At 40.4% G+C, this 25,332-nt stretch overlaps 1 protein-coding gene across 1 annotated transcript; it reads right to left on the bottom strand.

Annotated features, from left to right (window-relative positions):
* On the bottom strand, positions 1-25,180 carry YY1 (YY1 transcription factor). The gene is made up of 5 exons (XM_062576512.1): positions 24,219-25,180; positions 14,945-15,107; positions 5,089-5,149; positions 2,302-2,460; positions 1-1,194 (listed from the first exon to the last, which is right to left on the bottom strand). The coding sequence occupies exons 1-5, from the start codon at positions 24,913-24,915 to the stop codon at positions 1,012-1,014; spliced, it is 1,263 nt and encodes a 420-aa protein (XP_062432496.1). The 5' UTR covers positions 24,916-25,180; the 3' UTR covers positions 1-1,011.
* Between the last annotated feature and the right edge of the window lie 152 nt (positions 25,181-25,332).

The raw sequence follows: 25,332 nt of genomic DNA, 5'->3' as shown, positions 1-25,332 counted from the left end.
AAAGGAAACTTGAGTTTATTTAGCTTCCAGTTTCTGGGAGGTTCAAGAGGAACTAGAATTGCTCTGGACAACAGAAGAAAATAGACTGTGCTTACAGATCATTTTCTGCCATATTCTTTCTTTAGGACCACTGTTTTATTGTTGCCCTTTCTATTACACGGCATGTACATATTATCAGGTGTTAATAAAAGGTCAGTGCCTGTACAATACATTCTACAACTGAGCACCACTTTCTGTAACTGAACAGGCAAAGAAATTACACTGAACATCAGCATCTGGCAGTATTTTTCCAAAAAAAGTGACTAAAATGGGTTTAAATTGATTAACACTATTAAATCACATCTAATATTTGATACTACATGATTTCATTACAGCTATACGATACAATTATACAAAATGTGTTAACATCAAAGAATACAACCAAAATTAAGATAGCAAACAAAACCTATATAACTTTTTTCTTTACAGGAAAATACTTTTGAAGTATGCATGTAACTGCCCATTCTTTTAAAGAAAATCTACTGCAAGCAAAGTTATCAACCTCCAGAAAAATCACACATAGCATTACTAAGCATATCCCCAAAAAGTGTACAATATGCACACTTGGAAAATACAAAATTAAAAAAATTGTAAGCAACAGGTGAGCTTCATATTTATAAGAATGTGAAAAGAAGTCCAATTTTAGCACTGTTGTATAAAGAATTGTCTTTTTTGATGCAAGTTCATGAACTGACCCCTCCAGTCGGAGCCACAATTTACAAAACACCGTGTTCTTGAAACAGGATTACAGAGCAAGGTAGAGCATCTTAGCAATGTCGCCTTAAAGTTTTTTGTTTTGTTTTGTGGTTTTTTGCTTTTTATTTACTACTTATCAAAACATGTCCTTTAGGTTTGTAGGGTTCTTTTTTTTTAAAATTCTTTCCTAGAAACAATATACAAAGGGGAGGCATATTTTTTCCCGATCATTCTCCTGTAAGATGCTTTGAGTTCAAGAACTTTCTCCTCCTACTTTCACTGGTTGTTTTTGGCCTTAGCGTGTGTTAAGATGTGAGATTTCAGGTTAGTTGATTGAGCAAACTTCTTATTGCAGCCGTCAAATGGGCAAACATAGGGCCTGTCGCCAGTATGAATTCGCACATGTGTGCGTAAATTGAAGTCCAGTGAAAAACGCTTTCCACATCCTTCAAATGTGCACTGTTGAAAGGAAAAGATAATGCCATTAGCTAACAAAAGTAGTTGCCATTTTAATCATTAAGTGATTCTCCTTTGAATCACTAGACCATACAACCATGAGGCCAGATGCTGAAATTCAATCTCACAAAAAGAAATGCCAGAAGAAGTTGCATTAGAGGTTAATAACCTGATGTAATAAAATGAAGCTGTGGGCATCACTTTTAAATTGTTTTTAAAAAATAAAAACTGGTATTTCAGCTTGTTTTATCACAGTAGTATATCAGTTTTCAAAGAGGTTAACTTCAAGTTTGATTTTGGTTAAGTATTTGCTTGCATTCTGTGTCTCAAACAGCATTTTGCTACACTACAGTAGAAAACAACCAATGTTTAACATCAGTGTTTAACATCCGAATTTCAGTGATGGATTTGATCCTTTAACAGCTTCAGATTCAAGATGGACTCAGAATGCAAAGGGCAGCATGTTTAGCAGTCAGTATTTATCTGGATACATATAACAGCTCCAGCATAAGCAACTAAGCGACTGAGGACTGCGAATTAAATTTCTGAAAACATTCATTTCTCCAAGAAGCTAAAGAAAAAATACATTTAACAGGTATATCTGAGAAAGCAGATTCACTCAAGACTCTGAAGCACTGTGAAGAACATTTATATAAATAAAAAATACCATACGAAATAGCCTGGGGACCTCTGGTGGCAGAAGCTCATGTGACTTTATATGAGTGGAGAAAAATTCAGTGTTGAATACCATTTTGTTGGAAAACTATTAATATCAATCACTGAAAATTAGCCTGATAAGCCAATGGAACAACGAGTCCCAAGAGTGAGTTGTTCATTGCCATAAGTTGAAGAGGAGGAGGAGTAAGAGCAGATTTCATTTTTAAAGGGGGTTACTTTACAATATGTACTGTATCTCACACACAGAAATCAGCAAATTGTTTGCATCAAAAGGCCATAGAAATAGATAAAGGGTAGCCTAATTAGCTTAGGGGGCCTTTCAAGTAATTTGAGATGATGATTCAGTGTCTCATCTGATTTAGAAGAAAACTATTATCCCCAAAGTCGAACAGAAGCTAGGTTAGAGTAATCATGCCTGGAAGTTAACCATACCTGAAAGGGCTTCTCTCCAGTATGAACTAGTTGATGTCGCTTTAGCTTGGAGCTCTCCACAAAGGCCTTGCCACATTCTGCACATACGTGTACTCGAGGGCCATGAGTGTGCAGATGCTTCCTCATGGCAGAGTTGTCCCTGAACATCTTTGTGCAGCCCTTAAGAACAGTGAAACTTAATTAGTAGATAAAACTTTTTTTTTTTTAATCAGAACTAGTTTATCTGCAACAATAAAAGTGCTTTTATATTCTGAAAACCTTCTTAAAAGTTGGCCCTGAAAGGTAAGTCCCTTATCCTAATTTAAAAAAGCAATCCCATTAAAACTAATCATTTGAGAGGCTGTTAAAACAAACAAAACATAACAATAAACTTATCCTTACTTAGTATTATGAACTATATGCAGCCAAATAATAGGACAGTCTTATGGAGAAGATGCAGTTCTAATAGAAGCAATGAATAAACTGAACAAAAGCATTTACGGTCTGAGAAAAATGAAAGATAGAATGATAGTGTTCATGGCTACTTATGGTATGTTCTCTTGTGTACTATATTCTGGAGCACTACAGAGGCCCAATGCACTATATATCCTCTAATATACTACAGAATATTCTCCAAGTACCAATATGCATCTGTGCCACTCTTCCTCCTAACACTCCACACATTTACACATTTCTTCTCTGTCCTCCTCATTCCTGACCAAAACGAAAAAAAAAAAAAAAAAAAAAAAAAAAAACAACAAAAAAAAACAACAAAAAAAAACAACAAAAAAAAACAACAAAAAAAAACAACAAAAAAAAACAACAAAAAAAAACAACAAAAAAAAACAACAAAAAAAAACAACAAAAAAAAACAACAAAGCAAGAGAGTTTCCAAAACATGACACCCTATAGAAAATACCTAGTCCATACTGGCAGGGCTTCCTTCAGTGGCAGCAGATTGGTAACTACTACCTTAAAACAGACAGAAGAGACTATTACTGCTTCTACAGTTTAAACCTACAAAATACTAGAGAACAGAGTAAGGTAGTAGCAGCTCTGAGCTGGTGCCAATTCAACCTAAAAGCAACAGATACTCACATTAACTCAGGTACAGAGGCAGAAGCCTTAATTTGTCACCTGGGGTACATGTTGCATTGTTACAGGAATAGTACTTTTGATTCTAGAACTTAAACCAGTAGTAGCCTGGAACTCTCTTTACTACACCATTTTAAAGTAAAACACTATCGCTATACTACATTTTAATGACAGGCAATAGACATCTATCATACGTTTTACAAAGGTCTTTCTCTAAGTATAAAATGCCTCATGAAATCTTATTAACAATTTTAAATTCTACATGTGGTTCAGCTGATGCTGTTCAAGCTTATATAAAACTAACCTACCAACATCACAGTGGTACGAGGCATAAGACTTCAACAGCAGAACCTAAAGGGACTATCAACTGCTAATCTTCATTTCTGCAGGCTGCTTCTTCAAAAGCTATTTTCTTCAAACCTAATAACCATTTTTAAACATTCCTTATTTCTTAAGAAGGGGAGAATTACCACTTTTTAAAAGAGCTTCTCCAGGCACTAGAATTTCTTTGGAAGTGTTGTACTGCTATTCATTGTGCATCAGAGAACTGGTTGAGGTTAAAAAGCACCAAAATAAACACACGATCAATTTGCATTCATTTTGAAGGCCCTACTCGCCTGTGAGAGAAGCGGTTATGTTTTCCACAACTATTATTTTTTAAAGCTGAAGTCACAATACACAAACCTAGAAATTCTAGTAGAGAAAAAAGATGATAGGAATATTCTTTTTTTCCCTTATTTAGATGAAGTTGAGGCTATGAAAAAGTAAATCAAAAAAATGAAAGCAATATTCCTCAGTACTGTAAGGCATAAGTATTCCTTCTCAGATAATCTGGTGCTATATCCTGTATCTCTACATACAATACAGTGAATTAATGGCATGTACAGTATGAAGAATTGGAAATCAACATAAACACAAAGACGACTTCTCAGCCCAAAATGACAATTGATTAGACCATAGCTGGTAGAAAGAAGCCTTCTATTCCTGCTCTCCACTGTGCACCACTAGCTATCTGCAGTGAGTATTTGCTTAGGCTCACAATATCTAGACCAGAAGTCAGTAAGATTGTAATTGTCTTTTTCCATTACAGGCTAAGGCAAATAACAGAAGCTATTCAGAAGCTGAGTAAAGCTAGATGATACAAATCAAGACGACTAGCAACATCTCCTCAAGACAGATTCTTCCCAGCTCCCACTGGATCAGAAACATTATCTCCCAGATGCCTCTCTATCAAGATGATGCACCTTCTAGCTCTGTAGGATATAATTCAAAGTCTTCCAATATGCTAACTTTGGCATCTATGCCAAAGTTAGCAGATTCCTGATCTAGATTCCCAATCTGTCATAACTTCCAAGCAGAGGATATATAGATCTTAGGAACGTACTTTGAACAGCTTTCAGAATATTCTTTCAAGTATGTATTCTTGAGTGGCAGGATATCACAACAGTAAAACCAGCATGTTAGGGACTGTGCATCATGGTTACCAGAAGATTAGGGATGTACTAACCTTAAGACAAGGAATGGGAATAATATATTATTCAGTGAAAGGTTTTTAAGGAAGCCTCTTAAGAGTGATAATTTAAATATAGTTAACTAAGTAAAATCTATTTATAGTAAGATATTTTACTTATTCATTCTCAAAAGAAAACAGCAATACAAAACTCTGCTCCATAAGTTACTATCAACTCAGAAAGCCAAGAGTGCTTCACTTACTTTGTGAGGACAAGCTATCGTTCTTGGAGCATCATCTTCTTTGATTTTTCTTGGCTTCATTCTTAAAGATAAAAAGGAAAATATTAGTAGATAGCTCTTCTCCCACAGTTATTTGCATAATGCAAAGATTTATTCAATAGTATTACATGCATCAGTAGTATTTAAAGTTTAATATTTTTAAAACCCTCACAATAATATAAATAGTGTACCTCAGCATTTTGAAAGCTCAGCTTTTCCAGAAGGACCTCTCAGATTGGAATAAGACACTTAATAGTACCTTCCTAGTCCTCTGAACAAGTGGAAAGAGAGGTTTTTCGCTAACAGTGGTTAAAAGGTTTTGTTTGAAAACTCCATTTTTGTTGTGCCAGCACCCATATGGTCTACGAATCTTCACTTTCCCTCCCATCTCTGCCCCAGGACATAAAAGACAGTAGATCTCAATCACTCTTCAGTAGTTCACCACACCAGACTCCAGAAGACGACACTGCAGAAGCAAGGAAGGCAGGCAAGTTGTGGAATCTACACAGACGATGTTATAACCACAGAAACTTTAACAGTCATTCTTTCTTTAAATTACTGTACACATGGATTCCATTCTTAGCAACTGAGAAGCAATCACCTATTTGCTTTTCATCACTGACAGGGATATTCACTACTACTTTATGGGATCCAGTAATAGTCTCCATTGCCTATACAGAAAGCCCAAACCAGTACTTGCATTTAAATTAGGTGTTTCAAATATATTCATAAGTCTCTCTGTAAGCAACGGTTTCAGAACAGTCCTGCTTTAACAGTTATCTGTCTGGATGCCTGAAGAATGTCATACATATGCACAGTATTCCCAAAGAAGAGCACCGTCTCTTTACCTAATGCTATTTCTCTGGAAATATATATTTTTAATGCAAGTTCCTGAACTATTTTTCAAGACAATTCTGTATCACAGATATGGCACACCGATTCCTCCTAAGCTAAATTAAAGATTTTCTCATGTTTTCTTTGGTCTGAATTAAACAGAGATGTGTCTTTACTTCAACAAAAGAATTAAAATCAGAATCACTATTCTGAGTGAGACGACTGTGGCTATTCAAAGCAGTTTTAACTACCTTACAGACAGTTCAACAAAAGAATTAAAATCAGAATCACTATTCTGAGTGAGATGACTGTGGCTATTCAAAGCAGTTTTAACTACCTTACAGACAGTTCCTGAAAACAGATACAGAAGAAAGGGGGAAGAATTTGTTCCTTTGCATGTAGCTACAGTGTTCTTTGATACTGCACATTCCTGTGAATATGGCTGAAGTCTGTGGTTTCAACCGCCTTCCTCACGTGCACGGATCAGAGAGGACAGGAACAGAGGGTCCTGTGAGGATGAATGAAGGCATGGACAGTGAAAAGCATCCCTGAGAATTCCTGAAGAGCAGATCCAGGAAGATTCCCTTATAAACTGCCAATGGGGCTATATGTGAGAGAGAAGTCTCTTATGATACTGTGGGTTATCGCTTGTATCTCAGAAAAAAATCTAGAGGTCCTCCCTATATTGCAGACTTACCACAGTTCAAGTGAGCATGTACAGGCAGAACACTTGACAGCCACATTACAGATAAAACAAAACCAAAAGATTCAGTGGCTGGGCGTTTGTTTGATTTTGTTTGTTTGATTGTTTTAAGCGGACATTTTAAGAAACTCCTATTCAGCATTTCCAGGCTACACTGAGTATGTACACTACTAACTGAAGAATACCACAATCCCCTGCAAGGGTTAAATATATGGATATGACTAAAAATATGGAAACTGGGGAGTTATCATATGCCTTTCACAGACTTCAACAATCCTCTCATTTACAGATACTAATAGCTCCTAGAGGATGGCTGCAAAGCATTTGTGTTCACAAGGCTCTTGCACCATCAGCAGCAGTATATCTAAAAATTTCATCAATTAAAGGAGACGCCCGACAACCTGAACACAGAAAACTGTTTCTGTTCTTATACAGAATATATTCTGTTCTTAATACAATCCAGTTAGAACAGAGAATGACTGTGCTGTGTTTAGTTTACGAAGGCTCTTTGAGGAAAGTACAGAGTAACTACATACGAACGGGAGATAGGGATTAGCTGATTGACTACACTCCAGTGAGGATTAAGACTCGTCGTAGAGCAAGTACTGAAGCTAGAAGACAAACATATAAAACTTTATTACGGCACCTGCAGAAAATTTCCTACTGCTCTTCACAGGGGATTCCTTGGTGTACCTATGATTTTCACAGCAGGAAAAAGCATAGAAATAAATGTCTGTTATGCCATAATGAGCGCACAGAAGAAAGCTTTGAGAACATGGGACCTTGTGGCAACAAAAAGGCAACAGGCACAAACTGAAACACAAGAAACTCCATCTGAACATGAGAAAAAACTTCTTTACTGCGAGGGTAACAGAGCACTGGAACAGGTTACCCAGAGAGGTTGTGGCGTCTCCTTCCTTGGAGATATTCAACAGCCATCTGGACAAAATTCTTGGAAACAAGCTCTAGGTGACCCTGTTGAACAGGGGGGTTGGACTAGATGATCTCCAGATGTCCCTTCCAACCTTAAGCCTTCTGTGATTCTGTAACAGTGCCACAGGTCAACAGCATTAGAGAATAAATGTTCTGAGAGGACAAAGATGGTCCCAAAAAACATGTCCTTTACCTCCAACGCTATCAACTTGCTATATGTTGTCGGGGTCTTTTTTTCATTTTCCTTGAAGAGTAAGAGAAAAAGAAAAAGATAGCCCTATTAAACCCCAAACCTATGCTCATAGTATCATCAGAATCACTGAAAACACCACCGTTCTGAGGTTATAACCTACTATCTGTAAAGAGGCAGACTAGATAAAGAGGAAACAGTACTGAGAAATATTGCAAACAGCTTTAGTGGTTAATGCTTAGTCTTGGCACAGGATACCACCAATCACCATTGTGTTAAGTCCTGTCCCTAATTCTCGCATCTCACCTCTGGTTTTGAAGTAACCTCTGGAAAATAAATGTTGTGACAGACTCACCTGTAACAGGCTGTTGAAGTGAAATGAGAGAGAGAATACCCTGGTCAGTGTAATCAGGAAGATTTATCAGCACAGTCAGGCAGCTGGGGGTACAAATCTCAGCTGAACTAGATGGTTAGACATGGGACTGACTGGAGCTTCATTCAACATACACCTGCATTTTTCAGTTCAGTGTCTGAACAGGCACTTAACATTATGTGTATTCCTTCTGCAGTAAGCTAATTTTCTAGGTTTTGAGTTTTGTTTCTAGAGGGAGGAGTATCATCCTAGCAGCCTACTTGAACATACAAACATTTAGTGTCCCTACTGACTACAAAATGACAAAGTTTCACTAGTAGAGGGATAGGTTTTAAATCTTCGTTTTGGCTCAAAGTATATGGAGGGAGCAACTTGAGCCTAAAACCCAGAATTGTAACAGTGTTCCATGGGCAAGCAAGTCAACATATGCTTTAAAAAGACAAGGCACCAAACACTGTTCATGATACATCTCAGTGCCACGGGCAGCCAAAGTGGCTGAGAAACAGTTGGGCCCTTTGTACACTAAAGGCATGAGGGCATGTACATCACAAGCACAACTACAACTGATCATTTTGTCAGAAGTCTAATCCTGCTCCCAAAGGAGTGGAATCCATGTGGTCAATCACTCAAAGAAGAATTTAAAGAATTAATATATTTAAATGTATTAGAAAAAAAAAAGATTTTGGTCTTACTTTAAAATTAACTTTCTGCAAAAGGAGACCAGACTAGAACTTGGGCTGTTGATCTTAATTACACTGTTGCAGGTAGCTCCACCCTCTTGCTGGTGGTTAGACTTTTGGCTCCCACCCAGTAGAGCATCTCTACCAGCTCCGTCCAAGTTTTCTTAGCCTGAAACATTAATCAAAAACAGAACTCTAACATATACCACTATTTAAAACAACTATAGACATACACGTTAATACCTGGGTGGAACTTTCAAAATGGCAACTGCCTTTGCAGAAAGTCAATTTAGATGGCAAGACCAGAATTTTCATTTCTGCAGTGAGCCTACATGGGCCGTGTCTAGCAGTAACAACTGCAGAGGGTCTTTCTGAGACAGACTAGGGAATGTACTTTTTGGACCAAGGTACACTGCAGTGAAAGGCTAAATCTGTTGACTCGTATTTGAAAAACTGTATTTGCAATAGAAGGGGGCAAGGTCACACTCAGCATGGTACAACCAGCAACAAGACAGTATCAGCTCTCAAAGGAAATTCTCTTATCCAAGTATAGAGAAGATTAAGAGCCAGTGAAATTACCAGTATTAAACCACTCAATTCTTCTGAAAAATAGATTATATATAGAGATGCACACACATACACAATGAAAGCTGCTTTGTCACCATACAGGAAGTATCTAACAGCTAACTGCATCCTTTCACCCACCTAGCCAAACTGAAAGAACTGCACCTTGACAGAACCAACACCCCAGCCCCAAACCTCTGTCAATCTCCACAAACAGTTGGAGATAGTAAGTTAAAATAATAATAATAACCCACAGAGTAATGTTAAGGCTAGGAACAAAGGAAATCTATAAGACAACAGCGACAAACAGTACAAAATTTCCCCCTTGTTCTGGTAGCTCCCTTTTTTGTCCCCGTTAAACTTTTGTTTCTTGCATCTTTTCTTCTGCTATACATAAATAAACGCTAAATTGTATTCATCTCTCTCAGGCAACTCCTTCCATGCTTCCTAAAGGTATCTGATGACCAGCAGTGACATTTGCCTTTGACGATGACCTCATTTCTAAGAATAATTTCCTCCTCTTTATCTATCAGTGATGGCCTTACCATTCCTGATCTGTCCACCCCCACTCTGCCCCACCTCCTTGAACTGCTCTGCTGAAGCTGAAATAACATGAGTGCCATGGCCCTATGCCACTGCAAGAATTCATCTATGCCAAGAACTGAAACTGGCTGGACTGGCTTTTGAATAAATACACACAAGAGGAGTGGTATAAAGTGTCCTAGGAATCTAACTACAATCAAATAGTCCACAGTCAGTGTCAGCATGCTTTGGTCACGGTAGGGCAGAAAACTGTTGTAAAAATGGAAAAGTTCTCCTTCGCTCCAAGGTTCTGGTAAAAACAATTACTACTTTTGTCCCAGCTATCATGTATACTGAACAGAGAAAGTGACCTTTGCAGTGTGGAACAGAGCACAAGATTTCCCCTCCCCCAGGAGATGCAAGAACACCACTTTGAGTGAAGTAATTGTTAGTTTACTGCCCTTTAAGCTTTTCTGCAATAAGAACAAAAAGAGTAGGCAATTCTATACCCTAGAAACAGGGTTAAGTCATATAAATCTAGGTGACCAGAATGCTTTGTCACTTTTAAGGAGGGTATCCGATTTCAAACTCAGTGCAGTTTCCTCTGCTTTGTCTTCTATCCATTTTGGAAGGCGGTCTTAACAGGAAGGGCAGTTCTTACAATGGCACGTTTTCAGAGGGAGTACTAAGAGAAGAAGATAAAGCTATGGAAAGGAAAGCTTTTACCACTAGGATCTATTACTGCACCAATTTCCCAACTACGGCATCTTCCCTTTTATTTCTCAGTATTTTACACATGTGTATTCTGCCATCTTTAGCCAGTTTGGTCACATATCTGTTAAGAGGGCAAGCAGAGGAAGGGGTGAGGGCCCAGAAATGAAGGATATTTTTTAACGGTTTCATTAACGGGGGGGGCCTTTAAAGTCTTTGACATGCGTGTCTACTAGAAAATACACCTCCTATACCTCAAGCTTTTAGTACCAAGCTGTTAAGACTCCTTCACCCTTAAAATTACTTGAATCAATTTTGGATGGAATGAGGCATTTTATTTCACTTGAGGGGATCGCACTATCTGAGTTTGATGTATCAAATGGGAACACAGTAATTTTTTAGTTTTTATTTTCTTCCTTAAGCAGATCATTCGCAACTGATATTTTACATTCTGACACAAGGTTGCCTAAGAGAAATGCACAAGTTCTTTTTTGCTTTCATTCCATCACATTTTTAAGCAAGCTACAGAAAATGCAGGAGTCGTAAAAGAGAATGAAATAATTTGTAGAAGGCTGTAAGTTGCCCAGTCTGGTATAACCTATGGTCATTCATCCATTCACTGCTGAACATACCTTAATGTTCTGACACAGCTGGTTTATTCAAAATGTTTTCAGTAATTTTAGGATGTATAAAAGCCTTTCCAGGAATAACTGCAATAATTCCACTTAAAAGTTCCAAAGTGTCCAGAATTCCTGATACATGACTCAGTGGCAAATGCACCAAAAAAAAAAAAAAAAAAAAAAAAAAAAACCCACCCACAAAAAAACAACTGTATTTCAATGAACAGCATAATTGCTCACTGTACTAAGACATCATTGCTGCTCAGCAACTAGGTGGCACATTTCATATGCTGAATTACTAAGCATTTTTTTAAAAAATATAGATTTTTTTTAAAAAAACTAGTGCTACAGGACACTTCAGGAGTTCAAGTCCATTCCCTGTCATTCTCTAAACCAACTTGTTAACAGGAACAATCCAAACTCCAGAACCTTGCCTAAATAGATTACCACTAAAATTCAATTCCAGTATTTTTAAATTACCAGACGACAAAGGTTTTAAGTCACCCAAATACACTAGCTTTGCCTGCGTGTTTAAACTCACGAACTTTGTTCCCATGAATCAATGCAAATGTTTCAGTCAATCTTAATAAAAAAAAAGCTGCACAGTTACAAAGAGTCAATCTGTCTTGGTTTTGATTAGCTAATTTTTATTTGTTAAAAAAAAATGCAGCTCTTCCAAATAACTTAATGAAAATAGGAAGGCATCCCAAAGTAATTTGCTCTCAATTGCATGAAATACACTTAGCATGCAATTTTCCTAGCCAGTTTTCTTGCTTCCTTACATGTGGGTATTATGCACAAAATTTAAGCCAGCTAAAGATGAATGTTACCGAAACACGAAAACTGTACTCAAGAGCAAAGGAAGCTACTCAGTAATCTTTGAAGATAACTAAGTTTCAAATTCATGCGCTGCTCAAAGTTTTCAGAATATAACTTGTGAAAAAGAGTTTACAGACTCTGAACCTCCGAGTAACTAGCAATGCTTGAAATCTTCAAAAACCTTTATTATAAACAAATTCTTTTAACACTAATAACCACATTCCCAGTACCTCTAAACTCAATTCCAGTACAAGTAAACTGTCAAAGTTTTTTTTTTTTTTTGACTAGTAGAAAAGATATTTACATACATTAGAACTTAAATTTTGTTACTAACCACAAGGAGTCCCTTCAACATGCTCCACCACAAAGCGATCAAGACTTTAACAAGCAATGTTCTAATGCCTTCATATTTATCCGCCCCAGCTGTACACAGTCCTTTAGGATCTAGCATGCTAACTAATGGGGAAGGAGTCTTCCCCAGCTCCCCCCACCCCTCTTCTTAAGGCAAGAATAGAAATTTGACAGTCATTGATGCTGAGCAAGAAAACAAAGATGATTTCTTAAAACAGCTAATGCTTGGGATTTTCCTACATCTACAATCAAGCTATCAGAACATTTTTTTCATGGCTTTGGCACATCTTGGGGCTATTGTTAAAGGCAATGTGCCCGCAGTTGCTTACCCTATCGCTGTATGTTTGTCTTATGAATAAAGTGGGTCTCATCTTATGTGCTGCAGAGAGAGATATTAACAGCACAGTAAGAGACCGCACACACAAAATAGTCTCGCCATCATGTTACAAATTCTAGTTCTACAACTTTCTACAACATTCTACCATGAATAAAAAAGTGGTAATTTTATACTACTGCCAGCTGATACTATTTTCTTCACAGGAGAATAACTACAACCCAAAGATGAGTTGGGTTTATTTTATATTTTATTATTATTATGAGTTGGGAATATTTTATAATATTAAAGGAACATGCAGAAAAATCTGACAGAAGCAATCTAGTCATTTCAAGAAGCTCAAATTCCAGCAACCATTTCAAGTAACCAAACCAATCTGGAGAACAACATCCAGTGTTCGCATGTAAACACTTTACGAGAAACCACCCAAGCTCCATAGCAAAACATAGCTATTCAGTACTCAAATCCTTAACAGAACCAAATGTTCCACCCCACCATGCTTTAAAATAAGTGAGAATGTCAAATCTAGGCACATGACTATAGTAGAAGTGTGTAATATTTTAGAATTAGAACACTATGCATACACCAAATATCACTTGAACATTTACTTTCACAAAGAAAACCTAGATCAGCCTTCCAGGAGCTCTCAAATAAAAACTCATTTGTTATGATCAACACTAGTAAGCGAAGTAACAGCAGTATCAATAGAACCACTCATCACTTCAGGTAAGTCTTTTTTTTTTTTCCAGTTGTTTATTTTTAATACATTTCCAGATCAGAAACTTCTGCAGTGCTTTCTCCCTGCTTTAGGGTTTCTTATTAGGAATCTCCAAAATCCAGATTTTGAGCATAAATCTGTGTTTTACTGAAAAATAATTGTGGGAAAAGCCTATGTCCGCAATCCTCACCTACAAGCATACAGGCAGCAGAATGAAGAATAACAGAAAAGGTGATCAACCACAGTAAGATCTAAGAGTAGATGCAAGAGTAGAAACAAGAATGCATGGACACACCTAATACCAGAATCCATCTAACCAAGAAGCTGGATCAGAACTAGTCTCCATCCATCAAGTAGCCGGGAAAAAACAGGTGTTAAAGCACACTTCTTTGCTAGCTGACACAAGTAGTAAGAATAACATCTGATTATCTACCTGCTCTCTATGTGACAGAATTCTGCACTGGGGCTTTGAAGAATACCCAGTTAGTAGCCAAATGAAAATGAGTAGTTTCATACACAGGCTTTGCTTTTAACATTATAAAAACTGGTTATCAGAACAGCTGCAGAAGGCGCAGTTGTGCTCAAATTTTGCAGAACACCAGCATTAATATTACTTATACACTGAATAGAGCAATAAGCCTTTGGTTATTACAACCACAGTGCACAAAGAAGTGGACTGTATGAACAGCTGCATGGGCAATCTTAGTTTCATAACTTCCAAGAGCCACGCTTCTCTCTAGCAACCTCAAGATTGCCCTCTGGTGGCCACAGGTCACCTGAACACCCAGGCCTTTACCATCCAGGAGCTTTGGGAAGTGACAGGGGAAAAGCCACTTGCCATTTTCGTTTACCTCTATTTGAAAGAGAAAGCCACCTTGTAATTGAGGTCAATGTAGTAATATGCAAAAGAGTGACAACTGTGTTGCATGAGAACAAAAATCCACACAGTATAGATAGTTATCTACTGTAAAATTGGAGAGCGAAACACCCCTCCTACACACAAAAAGCAGCAGCACTTAAGAGCAAGATGCATGATTCCATTAAAAAAAGAAGTTTAATATCTAGAGCTTAAGAATTGAGAAACAAAGTGCGGGGACACAGTAATTGGCTTTATAAAATATTGTAGTCTAGCTTTCTCATACTGAACAACCTCAAAGCATCATTTGCCTGATCCTTTGCCGCAGAAGAATTTAATACTACTTGCATGAAATATACATTGACAGACTCAATCTGTAACATGACAATGTATTTACAGCCTTCCCTACCTAACAGTAACTAAAGACCAGATGTAATCCGCTGAGGATAAAATCTAGGTACTAATACCATATTCGTGTTTTCATTCTGAAGGAAATCCTTTGTTTTAAAAGATAATTAAATGGAAAAATAAGCCATACTGAACTTAATATTTATTTTTGCCTAACAGTTTCTTACTTAAACCAATGGAATGAAAATCATTTTAATTTAAATATCCTTTCTTCTTACTTACCTAGCAAATTCAGCCAGCTGTTTGGGGTCCGAGAGGTCAATGCCAGGTATTCCACCAGGAGGAAGTTTCTTTCCTGTCATGTATTCTGAGTAATCTGGAGGAGAATTCTCTCCAATGATTTGCTCTTCCACCACTGTTTCATGGTCAATATCTTTTTTATCATCTGAAATACATAAAATACCAAATTCAATACATACTGAAGATCAAAACAACACACAAGTTATTAGGCTACACCTACAAACACAAATTTACTATTGCTGCACATTCTTAAAAGGATACAGTGCACTTCTAGATTTCTATGCTGCTTATAAACAGCAAAAAGGCATCCATATAGTTACAGTATAAAGAATACAGACAGAACACAGTGGGTGAGGAAAAAAAAAGGCAGAAATTGCTATCTACTTTAACACAAATACAGAAATAACCGCAACCATCCTACGAGAATGTTGGCTGCTTTTTAAAGATTACAATGCACTTTTCCTGAACCAGTGCTAAGGCATTTATCTTCATTCAAACATCTTTAAGATTCAGTGCTCACCATACCCACTTTGGATGACAACAAAGTCAGTAACCAAGCAAACCTATCAGTGGAGTGGCAGATATTTACCATAATGAGTTATGTATACTTATCTTTACACCTTCACGCTCATTACGTTCCTCTAACCAACAGAAGCATCCAAAGGGTCATCAGGTTTTAAAAATAACTATTTAATGGGCTTCAGCACTTGCTCAGAAAATTAAAGCTTTTCAGCAGTTGCAGAAAGGTCTGAAAAAACCTAAATAGTTTGTTTGCCCTCCCAGAGGGGCTTCTTCCACCAGTGGTGGAGTCTAAGCTCCTTCTCACTCTGCTATGTAAACAGCAGGTAGAGACCATTCAGTCCTTTGATCTACAAGCCAGCAAGAGAACATTACTTTCTATCTGCTCTGGAGATCCTCCTACGGATTTGTGCTTAACCTCTACAATGAAATCAAGTGGAAGCCCTGCTGCTGTCTACTCAGCTTCAGACCTTAGAAAGTGTCAGGACACTGGTTTCTCTCTCCTCTCGATATAACAATGGAAGCCAGAAAGACACAGGGAAAAGTTCCTCACTGCAGAGCCCACACCTGCAGGAAGGAAGACCCAGCACCAATCTCCAATCTCCTCCACCCTCACCTGACAAATCACCTTCCTGAAGTGCATTAGGATAGCCATAATGAAATGCAGGTTTTACACCCACCTACAGAATATAGCTATATAGCTAAATGTTAGCGAACTTGCCTCTACACTATTTCCCCTGCTTTGCTTATTTGACATGGATTCTGCAAAGCATTTTATACACAGAACTGCAAAGTAAAAATTGTATTAACAACAGAAAGTTAAATTTTACAACTAGTATTTAAGGAATGGAAACATAAGGTAGGAGGATAGAAATATTAATCCCCTCCCCCTCGAAAAAAAGTTAGGAAAATGTAAGGCAGAGAAGAAATGAGGCAAGCTCCCCCCCACACACACACACCCCTAAAAGAAACACAGGAAATAGTATTATCCATTACTCAGTAACTTAAATTAGGAAACAGAGGACAAGAAGATCTAAGTGAGTAAAAGGAATATACTAAGGACAAATTTCTATTCAATTTGTAATGCCTGCTTTTAATCTTCGCCACTGAGCTATTTCTAGAACTGTTACTGCTAGTTTGGGGTTTAATCTGATCTACCAGATCAAATAGCAGTTCACTTGTGTTCCATGATTAAAGAGGAAAATAGACTCCAACTCACAGATAGGAGTGTGAATAAGAAAATACCACCTTCAGTATTAAACTAGAAATAAACTGAAATTTGACTTTGGACCATTTTTCCATTTTACATCTTGTTTTCATTCCACACACTACCTATTAGTCTTTACCAGTGCCAGTTACTGTAAACCTTTGCTTAAGGTAAGTGTTATAGCCTCTGCAGGAGTTACAAATTCAATTCACATATAAGCTTCAAGTTTAGCAACAACTTGTTCTTCCAAACAGTTGGAAACTTGAGAAAAGACATTGTATACAAAGGGGAGGAAAAAAAAAAAAAAAAAAAAAAAAGGCAATGAATCAGAAAAGTGCAGAACTTCTGGAAAGCTAGATGCGAACAGTTCTCCATGCTGCAGACTAGAATGAGATTGGCTGCCTTCAATTTAGCCATTTCAACAGCTACACAAAACTTCCAGTTTGACTATTTGATGACATTTACAACAGAAACTAGCTTTCATTTCCTGCCTCATATCAAATGCATGAGTCAACAGGGAAATTCTACACACATTCCTTAAGAACTTCTTTCTTTCCCTAGAGTAAAGGGCCAATATTCAACAGTGCTTTCTTGCTATTTTAAGGGCAAAACCAAGAGAAGTCAGCCTTCAGTGCCTTTCCTTCCCAAAAGCCTGACAACAGAAATCAATTCCACAGCTGTTTTAAAATAAGCCACTGGAGTAAAACATAAAGAACTATGAACATGTTGCTTTGATATAGAAGAAAACAAGAGGAGGTATCATTTTGTACATTCCTGACATATGTGAAAATAAGAAACACTTGCTCAAACTTTCCTATACCAAAAAATGTATCTCTACAGCAGCACATACAAGCAGTTTTAGAAATGAGTTTGCACCAAAACAGACCAAAACAACAATGTACAAAACAGTTTACCTTAAAGTGTTGTCTCAGTCTAGCATCCTTCAAGATGGAAGATCTAGTTCACACTAGAAGTGAAATATTTTATTAAAAGTAGCAGCATACTACGTAACTCTTTAGCATCCAGAATATCCTTACTACAGACCATCCTATGATATTATCAACTCCTTGGGAAAAAAAACAAAGAAAAACAAAAACCACACCACACTTCTTTGGAAGATGTCTACCAACATACTCTATATGCAAATCTATCACAAGCTTATTTGTGATGCCCTACTAAGCCTACACAACTAAGAGCTTGGAGGCTAAAATCCAAGCAAACTTTCACTCAGGCTGACAACTTCACCATTATTCTCATTGCAAATAAAGTAAGTTGGATGCTTGACATTTTATACCTTCACGGAAGTCCTGGCACCCATTGTGTCAAAAAGGACAAAATAATTTCCCTTTTTCTCCTGTGATGCATCAGAAAAGTTAAACATATTGCAGCAAAAGCAAAGCAACACACAGAGACTCAACCCTCAAATTCTAATGACATCGCTGGAGAAGTAAGTACAAATACAGGGCAGTAATTCCAAGTGGCTGAAGTCCACATCAGGGTAATCTGGATGACACCCATGCAAGCTAAATACAGACAGATCCACGGAGCTAGTGAAGGAAAAGAAACTGAACTGCTATATGCTATCTAACCTATTTCATTTTGTTCCTTAAAACTACTTAGGAGTACAGGAGACGGAGTTTCAAATATAAAGCATTCTGCTTAAACATATATTTAGCACTGTTCCTTCAGACATGTCGCAGCTTTCTGTTAGAAACTTGAAATGATTTCAGTCCTGTCTTCTGAGATATGCTGACCATCTAAAGGTACGACAACTAGTTAACCATCTTATCATAAAAAAGTGCACTACCAGGCACTTTGATACTTATTTCCAATACAATGTTCATCTAGTTTATAAAGCTAGAAAAAGACCGATTTGTTACAGGAGATGTCCATAACATCCTCCTATGCCTGATTACAGAAGACAGCCTTTCATCCCAAGCTGGGCTGTTCTACGTTTCTGTTAAGGACATTATTAGGAAGCTACTCAAATAAATGTTAATGTTTTATGTCCTTCCAGCTGCATTTCTCTCATGCTGCCTATGCAAGCGATATGGATATGCAAGCGATGGAAGCGGCTGCATTCAAAGCAGGTATCTCAAGGGAATATTTCTGTACTAATATCAGCGAAAGTTAGCCATAGCTGACATCTCTGGAACACACTGGCTCTCTAAGACCCTCAACTTTCAACCCAAGAAGGCCTATCAGTATTTTGCTGTTACGCTTGACTGTAACCTTGAGACTTCATCTCTAGAATCTCTAGTTCTAACTCCTGCTTTGTTATAGAGCAGGGAGACCACACATTGGTATTCAGTTAAATCTCCTCTGTGGAAAACAGGGAATGCAAAAGGGAACTCAGAAGGTATACTTGCTAGTACAGAAATGAGACCTAATCCTAGAGCTTCCTCCCCAAGGTACCAAGTTAACAAATGTTTACCAGCTAAGAGGATGAACATTTAAGCTTAAATTTTGTTTTTACGATCACACAGTTAAAAACATTTGCTTTTCAGATCAGCTGAAATGCAGTTATATGATAAAAGATGTATCTGGCAACTCTGAAGTATCTAGGCACTGTGGTAACAGCTTGGCTATTGCCACCACATTGTGATCTCCTCAGCCAAAATAGTTTATTGGTCATGTTTGGAAACAAAGAACTGTAATTAGCTTGTTAAATAATCCAGATATTAGCAGACATTTCAGAATATTAAATTCCATGACCTATATCAGTATATTTCACTTTCAAAACTGAGAAGATACTTAAATCAGACATAGGAAAATATTTAAAGGGTATGCTTACCCTTTAAAAGTTCACTAGCAAAAATTTTAGGGCAGACTGAATGTTTATGGATACGAAAAGCCTACAGTTTTATCATAGGCTAGAGTCAGAAACATTATCTTCCTAATATTTCAAAGGAAGCAGACAACCATACTCTGCTTCTGTTATGAAAAAATTTCATATAGGAAGCTCGTTCCCTATTCATCACCAGAGATTTTTGGCTACCATTGATACAGGCCCAAGATTGAACTAAATGACCTGTCTATTATTTATACTATAAAAGACAACTAATTACTCAAATAGCAGATGGTTATCAGACTGTAGAAGTGACAAACAATCAAAATCAAAAACTTTCTATTTTAAGAAGTTAAAACATTGGGGGTTTTTTAATAGACCTTGAAGAACCTTCTAAAAATCCAGCATAAACTCTCCAAATTCCAACATATGGCTTAATTGCACAGGCTTCCTGGATTACCAAGAATTCTTTCTAAATCACATACTAACTTCCGCATCATTGTCCTTCCTATCGAAGAAGGGGATACTTCAGCAGTTTAATGTCCACAGGCCACATTTAGTTCAGTTGTGTTATTTCAGCCCTAAACTTGCAAAGTATCTATGCTAACAATAATAAATTAAGCCAAGACAAAATCTTTGTCAGATCCAAAAGTTTACAGAATCAGTCATTACTCAGAAGCAGATGTGGTTACATGGATACAATTTTTTCAAGATTAAGCTAAAGTTGTTTGAAATTCCAATTTGCTGCAGCCAGTATTTCAGCATAACCTTACCAAACGTTCCTGTGTCTAAGAATTAGCTTTGCAAATGCAACATGACCAAATGATTTCTAATAATCCTTTTCCTCCCCGTTACAATTGTATACCTACTCTGGATATATTTATTAAAGAGAAGGCTTCAAGTTAAATCTCATAAAGGCAAATTCAATTTTGTAAAAACTTGTTTTCCTAGTACAAGTTGGGGTCTCACTTGGAGAGGGCTCTTAACTATATACCGTATTCCAAATCCATGATAGGCTACTCCAATGAAAATAATGAGGAAAAACACAAGACAAGATTGAGAAAACATGAAACAAGAACAGAACTGAACTGAAGCATCCACAGTAACAGTTCTTTAAAAATCTCAAGGAATAGGACATGACTGTTTAGTTTCTATTTTCGCACATGTAGAAATTCAAACAATTCCATTCTTCATCTGAAATAGTAATCTGAACCAGAACAAAGCATTCCTATTTCAAACTAAACACTTTTAATTAAAGTAATCATGGGTCACAAGTTTGATATCACCATAGATACCAAGGTGAAAAGAGAAGGTATGGTAAGTCTAAATGGTTGCCAACAACAGCACTGCAACTAAGTAACCATATAGCAAGACAAGGATTGAGTATTCCCCCTTAATCACATTGGCATAGATTTCTTAAGACTATTACTACACATTTCAAGATGTGTAATAGATATACTATGTCATACTCGTTTACGGACAAAGATCTGTGATTGCCTAAGCTTAGTACGACCTCTGTACAAGTTAGCATATTAACTCTAGAATACAGTAACAAGAAATTAATTCACTATCTTCCCACACTGTGGTAAGCAAAGTGCTCTTGTTCCCCATTCCAATACCCAGGAACAACAATATAGGGCTTATTGTTTTATTGTGACACATGGCCTTGTTTTTTCTTTGTCTTCTAATACACTTTTCACTAAATACTTAAATCAAATAGTCAATTACATCAGGTTGCAAGTCAATCTTTAATTACGTCAACATACAGATGCAAAACTACTATCTTTGTTCAAAATAACGTGTCCCTGTTTCCACGGGGAAAAACTAGTACAGCTATCCTTTTGCAAGCAGGCTGTTTGTTTCGGTTTTCCAGTTTTGCTTCTGTTGAAATTTTTCCGGCACTCACTCCCCCTCCTAAACTTCTGAAAACAGAAAATGAAGCCTTAGAACTTCCACATTGATGATGAACCGCTCTAGACCACTTCTACAATCTTCACTAAGCTGTGTAAGAGGTGCAAAGGCCAATTCAACAGGCTCAGTAAATCTCACAGCACTTAACTGAGTAGGGTATTACTACGGGCTGTTTGAACTGTGTGTGTTGGGGGGTGAGAGGGAAGGTCAAACTTTAATACTTTTCTTTCACATATAGGCTTTGTGATTTGGGGGTTTGAGCCTGTCTGGGGGGGGGGGTGCATTAGAAGTTAAGTTAGAATAGGTATTCTGCATTCCTCTGTATCACGGTTAGACTATAACCAAGTTGAATGTATCAGTGCAATTCAATCTCCAGTAAATTACATGGTGGATATTGTCCAGACTATCCTTGTGTGTTTATGATCATAAAAAGCAAATCCACTGAAATCATTAGGGTTACCTGATGTAATGGTGGGAAGAGGATCGAGTGCGTTGATTATACAGGCATTTCATTTCAGTCAAGTAATAATCTGCACAAAGAAGCCTATGGAAGCATTCGACTGGGCACTATGAATTTCAGAGCGCAAATTAGTAACTGTCAACTGATCTCAGTCAGCTCCTGTAATCTGCTAGCTCATGAGTCATATATCTACTTGTATTCAGTCATCTTAGATAGCTTCTGCACACCGTAAGACCACATTTGTTTCTCTTCTGTCTTTCCTGGATAGTGATTCCAAGAAAAAAAAAAAAAAGAAAAAAAAAGGAAAAAGAAAAAGAAAAAAAAAACAGCAACTGAACTGAATTCAACTTACATGCACTGATACACAGACCTGTATAGAAATCTCATTCTACCAAATGGTATTTGAGAAATTCAAATGGAAAGTTCTCAGTATATCAATCAAGAGGCAACTCAATTTGCTGTCAACAAAGTATCAAGCTCCTAAGGAAAGATTTCTGAGAACATTTTGCAGCAGCTACATTATACACAAAAAATATACCTTAAAGTATCATATTCCCTGTCAAAACTTTTAAAGATAGGTGTTAAATAACCACCTATCTTAAAAAATAAAATAAAAAAGCCAGAATTCTTTGCATGTTATTAGGCATGAGAATTCAGCCATTCAATATACTTTTCCTTCAGCACTTGCTAGTAAGTACAGGTCATCACATACAACATGTAAGCAAACAGTTTAGAGCGCATCAGGACTTTAAACAGTATCTTCTAACCTGAACTCTATTAGACTCTTTACAGGTTTAAAAAAAAAGCACAAAAATTATGATATATAAGATGGATTACCAATCGATTACTTAATGACCACACAGCAATTTAAATATTACATGAGCTGACACTATTTGACTGTTAGTTTTCATTCTTACGTAACTTTAGCGTAGAAGTCTGATTACACAGCTTCGCTTCCAAAAAACTCCAAATGTGTTACGGGGCGGGGGGGGGGGGGGGGGCAAAAAACACACATCACAAGTAACGCTCTCCAACCGACAGAAAAGTCTCATCCACCCTTACCTTAAAGAAAAAGGTAAGAAAATAATAGTAGATAAAAATACTAGCGAGGAGGCTTCAAGTTTATTCCAAACCCTGCAGATACTAAATGCCTTCATAATACAATTTCGTTACTTTTGAAATCATCACATACACAGACAAAAAAAACCAAAGCAAAACAAAACAAAAAAACCCTCAAATCCTCATAGGGTCTCACACAGTACAGGGACTCGGCGCACCTATTTTAAAAGCCTGTTTAACGCTTCATACCCAACCGAAGAAAAGCTACGCCACCCCCGAGCGCGCAGCGGCAGGCGCTCCTGCCCCCCCGCCGCGCAGGCTGCTGTCAGACCCCGGCTCCTACCACGGGGACCGCGGAAGCCCCCCTACTCCCGGCCCGTCTCTCCAAAGCCGCCGCAGCGGGGGAAGGTGTCGCCCTCTCGCCGGCGCCTCTCGGTTCGGGCGAGCAGGCCCCACCCCCGGCCCCGGCCCGGCTGGCCCCGGCCCCCCGCACCGGTCGCGTTTGCCAGCGGTGTGCGAGAGAGACGCCGGCGCCCGGGCCAGGCGGAGCCGGTGAGGCGGCTGCGGGGCGGGCGCGCCGCCGCCGCCCGCGCATAACGGTCGCGGCCGCCGCCCGCGGTCACCATTACAGCGCGGCCCAGCGGGGCGGCGGGAGCGCGACGGCGGGAGCCGAGGGGCGGGCGGCGGCGGCCCGGGAGGGGAGCCGGGGGAGGGGACGGGGAGGCGCGACGGCGGAGGGCTGGGAGACGGGGAAGGAGGAAAGCGAGCGCCGGGAGGAGCGAGCGAGGGCGGCCGAGGGGGGAAGGGAAGGGAAGGAAGGGAGCGGAGGCATGGAGGGGGCAGCGGGGAGGCGGCGGGGGAGCGGGGACGCGAGGCGGGGGGGGGCCGCGGAGCCGCGGGGCGGGGACGGGGGGAGCAGCGAGGAGGCTGGGTTCGCCCCGCACCGCGCCGTGTGCCCGCCCGCGCACCCCGCCTCCCCCTGCTGCAGAAACTACGCCATTGCGGCCTAGTCCTGGAGCCAGCGGCGCGCTGCCTCCCTCCCTCCCGCACCCCCCTCAGCCGCCGCCATCTTGGCGGCCGCCGCCATCTTTCCTTCCCCCCGCCGGAGCCGGGCAGCAGCAGCGGCAGCAGCAGCGCAGACCCCGCCATCTTTTCGGGGGAGCCGCCATACTTGCCCTGGCGATGAACATGGCGGCGCCCATCACACACATCAAAACATGGCCTCCCTTCAAAACAAAACTGTCCGGGCCGAGCCGGGGAGCCCCCGGCAGGGCCCAGGGCCCGGGGAGGGAGGGGTCCGCCGCGCACTTACCCGAGGCCCACATGGTGACCGAGAACTCCCCCTCCAGGGTCTTGATCTGCACCTGCTTCTGCTCCCATTTCCTGCCGCCGCCGCCCTCGGCCCCGCCGCCGCCTCCCCCGCTCAGGTAACTCTTCTTGCTGCTCTTCTTGCCGCTGCCGCCCTTCTTAACGCGGCCTCCTCCACCGGCCGAGGAGGAGCCGCCGCCTCCGCTCTTGCTGCCGGCGGCGGCCACGGTGACCAGGGTCTGCTCAATGTACTCGTCCTCCCCGGCGGGGGCCGGCACCGGGATGAGGATCTGGTCCTCGAAGCCGTCGTCGGCCCGTAGTCCGTCCGAGTCGTCTCCCCCCACCACCTCCTCGCGGGTCTGCACCAGGATCACCTCTTGGTGGTGGTGGTGCAGATGGAGCTGTCCCCCGCCGCCGCCGGCCGCGCCGCCACCCGCCCCGCTGGGGTCCCCGTCCGAGACCAGCGGCTGCAGCGCGATCATGGGCTGGTGGTGGTGGTAGTGATGGGGCGGGTGGTGCGGGCCGCACTCCTCGCAGCACTCGTCCTCGTCCTCCTCTTCCTCGTCCTCCTCGCCGCCCACCACGGTGGTCTCGATGGTCTCCACCGGGATGGTCTCCACCTCGATCTCGTGCAGCTCCACGATCTCGGCTGGCATCTCCGAGCCGTCCGTGGCGATGTACAGGGTGTCTCCCGAGGCCATGGTGGGGCGAGGGGGAGGGGGGGGGGGAGAGAGATCAGCGGGCGGGGAGAGGGGCTCCGGTCCGCTCCCCTCAGCGGATGGTGGGGCTCGGGCTCCTCTTGCTTCCCTTCCTTCGCCTCCTCCTCCCCCTTCCACACAAACACCAGCTCCTCACAGCCAGCGAGAGAGGGAGGGAGGGAGGCAGCCAGCCGCCAAATCCCGGCTACGCTCCCTCGCGAGACTTCCGCTGCTACCGCCGAGACGGACCCCAGCCCCGGGAGGCCGCTGCCGCCGCGGCCCGCCTCCCCGCCGCTCGGCGGCCAATCACGACGCCCCGCACGCCCACGGCTCGCCCAGGCGGACGCGGTGGCCTACGGGGACGCGCCGTGCCTCAGCGGCCCGCCTCCACGTCCTGCCGCGAGCCTATCAGGGAGCGCT

Source organism: Rhea pennata, chromosome 5 (genome assembly GCF_028389875.1).
Source record: "Rhea pennata isolate bPtePen1 chromosome 5, bPtePen1.pri, whole genome shotgun sequence".
Classification (NCBI taxonomy): Eukaryota; Metazoa; Chordata; class Aves; order Rheiformes; family Rheidae; genus Rhea; species Rhea pennata.
Note: the sequence above shows the minus strand (reverse complement) of the source record. Positions and strands in the feature narration are given on the sequence as shown.

Coding starts and splice junctions, on each gene's coding strand:
- YY1 (XM_062576512.1), bottom strand. CDS start 24,915: ATGGCCTCGGGAGACACCCTGTACATCGCCACGGACGGCTCGGAGATG. Junction 5,150..14,944: donor CAGCTGGCTGAATTTGCTAG/GTAAGTAAGAAG, acceptor TTTATCTTTAAG/AATGAAGCCAAGAAAAATCA. Junction 1,195..2,301: donor CTGGAGAGAAGCCCTTTCAG/GTATGGTTAACT, acceptor TCCTTTCAACAG/TGCACATTTGAAGGATGTGG.